Source organism: Leuresthes tenuis, unplaced genomic scaffold (assembly GCF_036924035.1).
Source record: "Leuresthes tenuis unplaced genomic scaffold, fLeuTen1.0.hap1 SCAF_20, whole genome shotgun sequence".
In the NCBI taxonomy this organism is placed as follows: domain Eukaryota; kingdom Metazoa; phylum Chordata; class Actinopteri; order Atheriniformes; family Atherinopsidae; genus Leuresthes; species Leuresthes tenuis.
Genome location: NW_027325374.1, coordinates 32,109,419 through 32,122,139, shown reverse-complemented (window position 1 = coordinate 32,122,139; position 12,721 = coordinate 32,109,419). Strand labels below are relative to the sequence as shown.

The following is a 12,721-nucleotide window of genomic DNA, read 5'->3' as shown; positions in this document are numbered from 1 at the left end:
TTAAGCAATTAATTTTTGTCTCCAGCACTGCAATCTTCTGCAGGAGGCTGTAGTAGTCATCTGTGGAGAAGGGAGGCATCTTTCTGCCTAACGGTTAGCACCTTTCCAGGCTATTTAGCTTTAGCTGAGTGCTAGGTGCCCAGACACTGTAAATCAGGCTTCAGTTGTGTGTAGGCCAGCTGAAGCACTGAAGAACTAGAAAAAATTTTTGCTGTTTCTGTTAAAAACACTTTAATCCCAGAGATTTATAAGTGTCCAGAAACTATCGCAGTTAGGTTTACATGGAAAAAAGCAGAGAGCAAGCAAGAGAGCAAGCAGAGGAAAGCAGGCAGCACGCTGAGGATCATGTCCTTTGATTTCACTGTTGCTTTTAATAAAATACAGCCTGCACTGTTAAGTAAGAAGCTCCAGAAAATACAGGTGGATGACTCCACAACCACGTGGATTATTGACTACCTGACAAACAGACCACAGTTTGTGAGACTAAAGGGTTGTGTGCCTGAGAAGGTGGTCAACAGCACCACACTGTACTCTCATGTTTCCCTTCATTCTGTAGTCCTGTCATCTCCATAAATACTGTGATGACTCTGTAGTTGTTGTGTCTATCAGTGATGGACAAGAGGCTGGGTACAGGGAACTGGTCAATCACTTTGTAGTATGGTGTGGGAAAAATCACCTCATCTTAAACACAAGCAAAACAAAAGAGGTGATTGTGGATTTTTAGGAGAACCAAGAGCTAAATACTGTCTCCATCCAAGGTGAAGAGTTGGTTGAGGAATGCAGATACCTGGGTGTTTACCTGGACATCAGACTGAACTGGAAATGCAAGATTGAGGCTGTCTACAAGAAGGGACATAAAAGACTGTACTTATTGAGGAATCTAAGGTCCGACAATAACAATATCTTCACCAAAATGTTGCATATCTTCTACAAGTCATTTGAGGAGAATGCAGTCGGTTTTGCAGCATCTGTTGGAGCTGCAGCATCAGAGATCAGAAACTAGAAAAACAGGTAAAAGAGGGCTGGCTCTGTGCTAGGCACTGCTCTGGAGCCCTTGGAGCTAATTGTTAAAAGAAGAATGCTGCAAAGGTTGGTTAACATAAAGTAAATACTGATAACCCTCTGCATAACATTGTGTTGAAACAATAGAGTGTTATCAGTTTGAGGCTTCTTCAGCTCTGATGCAAGAAAGAACAATATAGGACGTCCTTCCTGCCAGCAGGTGTGGTGGAGGAGGGAAACATCGAAAACATGCAGGGTGGTGGGTCATGAGGACCGGAATTGAGAAACACTGTATTAAACCAACCATTAATCGAATATAGAACAGATTGTAGCTTTAACCTTAATCAGGGCTGTAGCAGGCCCCCAAAAATACTGAGGTCGTGAGTCAGAACTTCTTGGCGGGTTCGGGGGCATGCTCCCCCGAAATTTTTTTTTAATTCCATTATTCAAATCTGGCCATTTTCAGAGTCTTAAGGAGCAAAAACAACATAATGACTTTTGAATAGGCTTATTTGTTTTGTTTGTTATCAGAGAACATCACCCTCATCCTAAATGATTTGCAAATGAGTCCCATTGTAAAACGTCAGAATGAATTTCATCAAATCATTGATTAGGAATCAAAAGGAAATTAACTGTCCTGTACGGTGGCCCTGAGAACTATAAACAAATGCTGAAAATCAGTTTGACTACTACTGCAACTTATAGTACCTACATTTTGAGGTCTTAAATGACCAGCAAGTAAAAAAGACAAAAATAAATCCTTAAAAATAACATATCAATGTAGATGTGTTCTAAATAGACACACTAATAGGCTATGATGAATGAATTGTCTATTTTACTATATTCATTTGAATAATTCCTTATTCATATGCCTCAAATATGCATTATTCATTTGAGATATGTTTTCCTTTTAGTGAAGAATATAAACACAGTCAATTACTAAACTGGTAGAAATGAAAATACGCCATTTCAACATGTTTTCATCATGTGTCAGAAATCTTAAAAATTTTGAGGTAAAAATGGGGCATTCTGGGGCTTTTTGAAGGACCATTATGGTGACTCATAAAGTAAGGCAAGTTACCACAGAAAATTATTTATTACTATTATTTTGAAAATTAACCGGATGTTTTATTTTGTTTCTCTTCGGCATCTGGCAGAAATATATAACAGGTTCAACATAAAACATTGAGAAATCAACACTGAATAAACGTTTAATTTTCAATCGAAGACGTCGCTGACATTTCAATCGCAACATGAATGTTGATTCAACCGGTGGAAATTGATAGACGACCAGTACTGACGGAGTTCAACAAAATTAAACTTTGATTCGATGTTTCCTTGCTATCTGAGTAGTACGCTGGGCTGCAATAAAAATATTTCGACATGAAAATGCATTTTTTTCCCTCATAGTCATCTACCACTTAAACTGCTCTCTACCTACATTTTTAGCTTGATGTCATATCAATATCTTGGCAGTAGATATATCGCAAATCATATATACACACACACACACACATGTCTATGGCGGTAACAACATAAACGTTGTGTGTGGTAGTTACGATAGCGAAAGTGCGTGTTGTTGATGACGCGCAGTAATATGCCTAGACTCTCGAGCTACTCTTTTGAGGGTAACCAAGATCATCATCCTGCAGTCAGTTTCACGTGTAATTTATCTTGAGTTTATATACCAGAATTTTAGCAAAAAAATAAAAAGTACAGAGGACATCACCTCGGTGGCCTCAATGGTAGTTGCGGCCTTGACCTTAATGATGGCACTACAGTAGATCGAATTCATACTAATAAAAGCCTGCAGCTGACATTGGAAAACAAACATTACAAATAAATAAAATCAGCATATTTCTTTAATGGTTACGAATTATTACATTACACATCAACTTTGATCAATGATTAACCAACTTTACATTCTAACAATGGCTAACAGTAGATAGAATTTAAGACTTTGATTTATTCCTGTAAAGACTTGCTGAATAACCATTTTCACCGCATGGTATTATCCATAATCAGAGTGTTATATTTCAGCTCTTCATCATCTCATTGCATGTTATACTGGAGAGAATATTAGCATGATGTCTGTTTAGTCTGCTAAATCAATCACACACAAATAATTGACCAAAACAGATAAACATAACAAGTAATTTATGAGTGAGATGAAATTTCTCCTCACTGTTTGTGCATCTACTAGTAATTTCCTACTGAGCTTGTGACTGGTGGTCGAATCAGCTCTTCCATTATCAGAGCAAGGATGTGGCACAACTCTTTAGCCTGAAATAGAAATTAGCAGAATGAATCATACATGACTGAACAAATCTTTTGACAAGTGCATTCAAGATCAAGTTAATTTACAAATTAGTCACCATCTAATGTTTTTTCCACGTTAGCTTTTTATTGCTATAGTTTATTCATATATGTATTTATGCACAAGGGTAAACCGAAGTATTTTGGATGGCTGTGAAATTAAACCAGCAAAGGGTAGATTTTGCCACTTTTTTTCTGACATTTATCAAATAATTGAGAAGTAATGTAGAACTGAACTAAAATAACTGACAAATATAGAAATATTTCACATTCTACATTACATGGAAGATACTAATTTATTTACAAAAAAATTATACTTTGGATTTTTTTTTGGCCATATCAGGAGTACTTACTGCATGAACTCATTTTTCTGTTGGAAAGGTATTATAGCTAAAGATTAATGCATAACCTTATACTGCAATATAGGTGTGATCTTAGTAGTTATTGACAGTGAGATTCTGCTATTTGTAAGTATTTGAACATTTCTACTGCTATTAAGACTTTACGAGAAACAACTAATCTGCTACCTTTAGGTGACTGGCGGGAGACTCAGAGTAAACGAAAGGACTAAAAAAAGGAGCAAAAAAAAAAGAAGCTCACTTTGCTGTAATATATAGCTGGTAAGAATCACTTATCTTTATCTTGTCTGCCTGGTTGTGTAATTTCAGAGATGTTAGCTGGTAAGCTGTATCTTCAACAAAGTGACCACAATACCATAGAACACAAAAGCTAAAACATTGCTCCAACCTGGACAACTCCCAACCTTACCACTGATAGCCAGTGAATCACCAAACAAAACCAGGAAAAAAACTTTTACTGCTATTTTACATGGAGCCAGATATAAAGCCACGGTAACAATTAGTCTTTACCTGTTGGAGGTGAAGCGTGACTTTTTGAGGTTTAACTGGATTGCCATAGTTGATGTCTACTGCTGGCACTTTGCCTTTTTTCTTCGGGCGGATGGTGCGCATAGACTGAACATCTGGCAGAAGAATCTGAGATACTTGCTCCTACAGTAGGCAGAGGTAAACAATCATCAGATATCTAATAGGACAGACTGTTGGTGAGGTCAGAAAAGTAGCAGTTGGTGTTTGGAAAAGGGCAGAAGCATTACATCTTGAAAAATTAGTGCTTCATTGACGACTAATACAAATTGAACTAACTGCAGTTAGTATTGTGAAGCACACCACCTGGCCCCTTATCGGCCCCAGAGAAGGCCTTTATTCAAAATGCCTTGTATTCACTCTTGCCTGCATTCAAATGTTGAGAGTATCAGTATTTTGAATTTCCAATCCCTACTACATTTCAGAGGAAAACAGTCAGTTTACTGAATTTACTTTTAAAATTTAGATTTACACATGAAGTATATATTAACAGCTTTTCAAACATTACGCAAGGTTTTTATCATAGATTAACCTGTCTGTAGAAATAGACAAGTATAAGATTAGGCCACAGAGAGAAATTATTTGCAGTTTGTATCTAATAGCTGATTTCCAACTTCATCAGTTACATAAATGAAATATCATAAACTAACATAACAGTTACATGGTCCAGTTGCCTGCAGTGAATGCTTTAAGTAGATTTTCCTACATGTAATTATATGCATTTGCTTAACTAACATCTTAATTTCTGTTTTTTTTTTTCTTGTAAAGAAGCAGTGCTGCACCTGTTTCTTCCAATACACACATATCAAAGGTAAAAAAAAAAATAAAAAATCTAATTTTCACTGACTTTACAGTTACTGATCTACCTTCATGGTTAAAGGTATATTCTTCTTAAGAATTAAAAAAACAAAACAAGAATCATTTTGACAACAAAAAGTTTTCCTGAAAGCAAGATAATTATTTAAATAGACGTTTATCTTATTAATCATAGCTTGAATTTGCTTGTACATACAGTGGCTTGCAAAAGTGGTCACCCACTTTTGCTTTTTTCCTTTTTTGTTGCCTTACATTGAAATGGATGTTTAAGGAGTTTATGTAATTCAATTTACACAACATACAAATAACGCTGAGGAAAGTGTTTCAGCACTATTCAGATGATGAAGGTACAGTACCTGCGTTTTAGGGTGAAGGAAAAGCACTCCCTCCTGGCTGATGCTGACCAAGCAGGGGGATGGAAAACCATGCTGGCTCACCTTCTGGGCCAAGAAAATGTTGGAGCCAAATAAAGGCAGGGTGCTTAGAAACTCTAAGAGATTCAGATCAGAGAGGATTAAGATCAATAACATTATCTGTCTATCAATATTAGAAGAGAGAAGGAGAAAAGGCGGTAGTGAAGGGATGCTACCCACCAATGAATCGTATTTTGGCATCCTGAGGGCTGATGGATTGCATGGCAGCAATCTGACCATGGCAGAACGATTGGATCTCCTCAGCATTACTGCTGAACTCATGTGAGGGCAAGTACTCCTTTAGCTCAGGCCTTACAAGAAAATATAAGTTGAATGTCAGTATCCACAGACATAAATTCTTATGCAACAGTAATGGTACGAATGGTGGAGAATAAATGGTACCGTATTTTCACGACCATAAGGCGCACATAAAAGTTTTAGATATTCTTCAAAATGTGCAGCGCGCCTTATAGCGCAGTGCGCCCTGTGTGTTGTTGTAAGGCGGACGTAGTAGAGAACACCATGAGAACGTTAAAGGGTGAAGTGGGAGCGTTGATTGTACCGGTATATAAAAGAACAGGTGTGTGCGTTATGCAGAACATCTCTGTTTTAACAACCCTGAACATGGCAAAAAGGCACGCTTATGAAGCACAGTTTAAACTGAAGGCCATCAGCTACGCGGAGGAACATGGGAATCGAGCAGCCGCGAGAGAATTTAAGATCAACGAATCGATGGTTCGCAAGTGGAGGAAGCTGGAAAACGAGCTCCGACAGGTGAAGAAGAAGCAGCTGAGTTTCCGCGGAAATAAGGCGAAGTGGCCCGAGTTGGAGGAAAGACTAGAGCAGTGGATCATCGAGCAAAGAGCGAGTGGGAGAAGCGTTTTGACGGTCACCATTCGACTTAAAGCGGCAACGCTAGCAGAAGAAATGAAAATCGAACATTTCCAAGGAGGTCTGTCTTGGTGCTTTCGTTTCATGAAACGGTGCCATTTTTCCATCCGGACCAGGACCACAGTAGCGCAGCAACTTCCAGCGGATTATAATGAAAAGCTGGCCAGCTTCCGCTCCTACTGCTTTAAACATATCACCGATAAACACATCCAGCCCAGTCACATCACTAATATGGATGAGGTGCCGCTCACTTTCGACATCCCGGTGAGTCACACTGTGGAGAAGACGGGGACCAGCACGATAGTGATACGCACAACGGGGTACGAGAAGTCTTCTTTTACTGTTGTGCTAGGCTGCCATGCAAATGGACAGAAACTGCCGCCTATGGTGATTTTTAAGAGAAAGACTTTGCCTAAAGAGAAGTTTCCAGCTGGAGTTATCATTAAGGCAAATGAAAAGGGCTGGATGGATGAGGAAATGATGAAAGAGTGGCTGCGGGAGGTGTATGTAAGAAGACCAGGTGGTTTTTTCCACGCATCGCCCATCTCACAGCCGATGTGAAAACACAAGTTAAGCAAACGAACTCTGAGCTTGCTATCATTCCGGGGGGCCTGACAAAGGAACTCCAACCGCTGGACATCGGTGTGAATCGGCCGTTCAAAGTCAGACTGCGAGCGGCGTGGGAGCAATGGATGACTGATGGAGACCATAGTTTCACTAAGGGTGGAAGGCAACGCCGGGCAAGTTACGCCACAGCTTGTGAGTGGATTGTAGATGCTTGGGCTAACGTGTCTGCTAGCACTGTTGTTCGAGCTTTCGCAAAAGCCGGCATCATTTCCGAGGAGCCACACGGCTTTTACAGTGAAAACAGTGAACCTGGCATGTTTGATGAAGATTTAGCACAGCTGTTCAATGCAGAAACAGAAGATGAAAACTTTGATTGGTTTGAGTTATGACGCACACTTGCTTGTTCAACCGTGTGTTTTAAATAAAGCACAAACAAACTCAGTTTTGCTCCCGATCTATTTTTAAATACAAAAACTTGTATGCTTATGTGGATTGTATATAAAACTCGCTCCCTATAATTAGGTGCGCCTTATGTGTGTTAAAAACACAGTAACGGCACACATAACTGAGACTGCGCCTTTTAGTACGGTGCGCCGTATGGTCATGAAAATACGGTAAATGGACTGTATAAATTTTGTTATTTTATACATGTTGCTGTCATCAGATTCAATATTTTTCATTAAATAGTCAAATGTCTCACATTTCTAACAAGATGTTTTCTATGTTCTAATCTAAATTGGTTAAAATGAGACTTGCATATTATTGCACTCTGTTTTTATTTACATTCCCTTAGCATCCCGACTTTTTTGGAAGCTGAGTTCAACCTTTTGATAATTTCATCTCAGAGGGTTTCATCTGTTGGCACACAAAGTTAAAGATTTGTATTTTAAAGAATGTTTAAATTATTCTGAGGTGATGAGCAGTAATCCAGAGTGGTCCAAACTGTAAAGTGCTCATTACTGTGTCTCTTAAAGGGGATTTACACTGGGGACGTAAGCGCTGCGCCACGGTTTTGCTCCGTCATCTGCCCGTGTTAATCCCAACCGGGCGCGTAACGGCAGCAGAGCGTTGGCTTGCAAGCCAGCCGTATTCACGCTAAGCTATAAAAGCTATTTTTAGTGGCAGTCACATCAACAGTGATCAGGTTATAACTTTGACACAAAGCACCAAATGGCAACAAATATGTTTAGTTGTGAACACGGTCCCTATACAAATAATAGTAATAAGGAGTCTGCTACATCAATCCGTTGCTTTGCATTCTCCCACGGATGGTCTGGTGGCCTATGTCGAACAGCTCCACTATTTCCTTTTTTAAAAAACCATTTAATAATTAGCTTTCAATGGACTCGAACGGATGTTGATGGTTGGTCGTCCTCGTCCCATTTGAGGCTCCACAGCATCCAGCCGTTCCAGGACTGAACAGAGGTTTACTATGGCAACCTCATTAATGTGTAAATCTGTGACGGCAGAGTATGCAGCCAAGCTCTCTGACTTGTTCTACTCGTCCACAGGCATCACACCCAGATATATTATTAGATTCTACCTGCTCAGCTAATTCTAACAGTGTTTGCACAATTTGAGGGGGCCCCATGATCTGCGATGCATCCTCTAAAGACCTGGCAATTCAATCAATCAATCAATTTCCCGCCACATTTGCAATGTAATGCAATGCAGATGTGCACACCGCCCCCTACCGAACAAGATGGGTAACTCGGTCAGCAGGGAGCTGAAGAAGAGCTGACGTCACTCCGCTGCGCCGCTCAGATTGCTTTTTCGTTTTCAAGTCATGGGCAGGACTTTGCGGGCAGACCATGAAAACGAAAAAGCAAAAATGTGCAGTCTTGAAGAAGAAAATGGAATGATTGATTACCAATTTTATTTATGAGTCCAATAATGCAGCTACATTCATAAAATGAAAAAGCATTTCTGCAAATGCATTTTAATTTTCAAATTTGACATTTCAATATCTATTTGCTGGGGTATATTTTGAAACTTAAATCTCAAATGTCTATTTCTTTTTCATTTTAATTAAGTGAAAGATTGAGCAGTCTCAAAGAAGAACATTAAAATGCAAATAGGGTGATTGATTACTAATTTAATTTATGAGTCCAATAATGCAGTCACATTCTTAAATTGAAAAAGCATTTCTGCAAATGCATTTTAATTTGAATTATGGTCACGATTCACTTCCATATATTTGCAGTTGGAGCTCATCAATATTGAAGAACAAATGCTTTTATTGCAAATGTTGAAGCGCAGGCGACAGAGAAGACGTTGTTTGCGGAGGTGGTCTGTACGACCACTAAAATGGCCGAGGCTGGGAACGGGTGAATTTGCAACACTGGTTCACCCACTTAAGGACCTGGATGAACAAATGCACTTTTGATGAATGTCAACGGGCCAATTTGACGAGCTTCTTTGATCCATTAAAACCGGAAAAAAACAACTGCCGGAAATTACGTTCTGAACAGACCAATCACAGCCTTTATGGTCCGCGTCTACGCGACGTGTAGTTGATAAAATTTTTTGGAGGTGCATGTCAGGCTACGGCGTCGGGGTCCACGTTGACATGAGAAGTATAATCTACGCTTTACGCAGCCGTTATGTCCCCGGTGGAAATCCTGGGTTAGATTGTTGTACTCACAATGAGGGCTGGTTCAGCAGACCCTGGGCCAGATGCTGCAGGGCTGCCAGCTCTGCAATCTGTTGGACTGATGAAGACCCACCGGTATAAGAAGGAAGCATCAGCTTTCCACTAAGGTAGTCAGCCAGGAGCTACACACACACACACAGTTTCAGGAATATACATATACACACACTGCCCATCCCAAAAAGAAGTCAAAAAGTTTGCGCAGCGATCCGACTCTCATCATCACTACAAGGTCTTGGCAAAAAAATTAATGCAACTCTGGACAGAAAGAAATGTTGTGACACTGCAGAAGCTTATCGAAACGATGCCACAGCAAATGCGTACCATAATCAGAGCTAAAGGCGGTCCAACAAAACATGTGTGAGTGTGTGACTCAATTTGGGATGGGTGGTGTGTATTTATTCATATATGAATACATGTATACAAATACATGTGTGTGTGTGTGTATGTACGGATAACTGGATTAATGTCTATAATCTATCTTATCTTCTGTCACCTGCTGATAGTGGAACTCCACATAGAAGTCATTTCTGAAAGAAAGAGAACTTTCCCAGATGACTCTTCTCAGCGACAAGGAGATGGAGCCGTCATCTATCAGAAAGTCAAACAGGTACTCGTCGGAATGGAGGGGACGCACCAACCCATCTGATAGATAGGAACAGAGGAGGTACATTCATTTTGATCTGTCGCTTGACCCTCTAGCTTCATTTCATTCAGCTCTTCTTTCTTGCAGGAATCATCCATTTCATAGATGACTTAAACCCGGGACAAGTCGAACAAAAACTGTCTTCATGGTTAGATACACTAGAGTTTTGCAAGTCTTTGACATAAAGTCAAAAGTCAAGTTGAAGTAAAAAATGAACTATTTAACCCTAACCCTAGTAAACAAAATTCAAGTTCAAAGTAAATCAATGAGGTTTTGAAGTGAACTGGTACAACATAAATTGTACAGAATATGTTTTTGCTAGCTCCAGCCCACCCGCTACCCGATTAACGGTATAGAAAATGGATGGATGGATGGATGTTTTTGCTACAGATCATTATGGTGTTATTAGTTTAATTTACTCCTTCTAATTGGTGCTCAAGTGGACCTTTTGAATATGACTCTATCATTCAAATATTAGGCCACAAAAAGCACTATTTTTGGAGGTGTGACTTAACATATGGCTCGACATGCCAGGGAGTTCACCGGAGTGACTGAGAAGCAGCTTGAGGGAGAGTGGAGGACGTAAGTTCCGTTCACATTGGTTGATACATGTCTGTTATTTTAATGTAATTTCTTTAACAGTGTGACAGTTATGCTGTGTTTGGTTTCATCAGTTTTTGGTTAACTACAGTTACAAGCTTGCTTTACAGGTAATCTAACAGACCAACTTATTTTGATGTCCATTTTCTTCTGTCAGTAATTGTGTGAAACCACAGGTTACTACAAGTCTTTTGAGCAGCACACGCTCAGATAACTTCACACGTGGAATGAAGATTTCCCTCCCTGGTAAAAATACTGTTGCAGCAATATGTCTTAACATTTAATCCACTTTCTGTCCAACTTTAGCAGTGAGTGGAATGTGTACAGAACAATTCAAAAGTTGGAGGTATTTCCAAACTTTGACCAGAGAAGGGGAAACAATTGGAACTCCAAATAATATTACAGTTTGAATTACAGATGCATCCTGTTAATCATACTGAATAGTTAGTGCTATGAGTGCATAACTTCATACCCCTGCATTTCATCCAAAATTAGTTATGGCTCCAAAATAAGTTATGACTCCAAGAAACCAAGATGATGATGCCAAATGCTAGACTCAAAGTTCAAAAGTAGTAGCCCACCAACCAGGAGCTGATTTCACAGTACAGAAATCACCGTCTTACACAGTCAACAGATTTACCATGAAGTCTTGTGACAAGGATGGAAAACTCTTTGATTTCATTGAGTTGTAAGATGCCCATTTCGTTGCACAGTTCTGTTAACACATCAACTGCCATCTAAAGGAAAACGGGAGAAATTTATATATATTTAAGATGGTTGGTTTGATTCAAGATAAGTTTTTATGTATAGATAAATCTTACACTAAAGATGTGGATCTTGATGGGGTACTGTGCTCCACCTGGCAGTTGAATATTATCACGTAGGGAAGTTTTGCCAGCCTGTAGACAATAAAAACATACTATAAGTTGGAAATGCAGACAACCATGGAACATAACCAGTAAGATACTGGTAAAAGCAAGTTTTTACTTTCCTGAGTAGGTACTGTAGACAAACTTACCAGAAAAGCCTCTATCTCTACATGTGAGGGAATATTGCGGCGACCACCAAAACTAAAAGAACGCTGAAGGTTGTCTAGACACTTCCATGCCAGCTCTAAAGAAAAAGATTGTAGGGAATGAAAGGCTACCTAAATATTTAAGAGACACTTTCAGGAATTAGAATAACTTGTCATTCTTCTACCTTGATAGGGGTGCTTGTAGTCCTGGGAAATGTCATTTAGATGGGATGTGACATAGGGTTGCAGGGTACCAGAGCAGGGGAAGAAACCAGACATTAAGTTGAGCAACCGCCAGCCAAGGGTACAGCTGGATCTGTGGAGATGTCACACGACAATCAGATTGTATTTGTTAAAATGTTTAAACGTAGTCATGTCTTGGGATTAGAATCAGGAGTGCTGTCATCTTTGATTGTAACTTGAGTTTCTCATTACTCATCTTCAGCCTTCTCTACTGCTGCTGCTATGTGTGTTTTACAGTTATGGGAAAACGAAGGTACATCTTCCTTCTGTTCAAAGGTTTTCAGGCCAGGCCAACCATCAGCCACTTTTAGTATGCTGACAGACCAAGTTGAGTTTAGTTCAAGCGTCTGGGTTGCAGATGAAATTTTAGTTTTTTTATTTTGTTTTGTTTTTATTATGTTTGGGGTTGGCGATTACCCCTTTTGATTTTTTGCGATGTCAGGTATTAACAACTTAATGTTGTTATTGCAACTTTCCCAACTGTTGCAGTATTAGTGGTAATAAAAGGTTGAAACTTATGAGCTGGAACGTCAGAAGCTTCCAAAACGTGGTTATACGGAAGAAAGTGCTAACCTTCATTAAATCCTAAAAGTGCAACATTATAATAATGCAGGAAACCCCACCTACTGACTGATTTGTCACGGAAACTGTTCAGCGTTTGGGTGGGGTTTGTAGGGG

The 12,721-nt window shown here is 39.5% G+C and overlaps 1 protein-coding gene across 1 annotated transcript in view; it reads right to left on the bottom strand.

Moving 5' to 3' along the window:
* Positions 1 to 2,860: 2,860 nt before the first annotated feature.
* myo15b (myosin XVB) overlaps positions 2,861 to 12,721 on the bottom strand; it is a 37,090-nt gene continuing 27,229 nt past the window's right edge. The window contains exons 34-43 of the mRNA XM_072373845.1: positions 11,986 to 12,116; positions 11,804 to 11,898; positions 11,607 to 11,684; positions 11,426 to 11,522; positions 10,036 to 10,184; positions 9,534 to 9,664; positions 5,612 to 5,742; positions 5,375 to 5,508; positions 4,188 to 4,328; positions 2,861 to 3,285 (exon numbers count right to left, since the gene is read on the bottom strand). Of these exons, the coding sequence (XP_072229946.1) occupies positions 3,202 to 3,285; positions 4,188 to 4,328; positions 5,375 to 5,508; positions 5,612 to 5,742; positions 9,534 to 9,664; positions 10,036 to 10,184; positions 11,426 to 11,522; positions 11,607 to 11,684; positions 11,804 to 11,898; positions 11,986 to 12,116 (1,171 nt within the window). The 3' untranslated portion in view covers positions 2,861 to 3,201. The remainder of the gene's footprint in view (positions 3,286 to 4,187; positions 4,329 to 5,374; positions 5,509 to 5,611; positions 5,743 to 9,533; positions 9,665 to 10,035; positions 10,185 to 11,425; positions 11,523 to 11,606; positions 11,685 to 11,803; positions 11,899 to 11,985; positions 12,117 to 12,721) is intronic.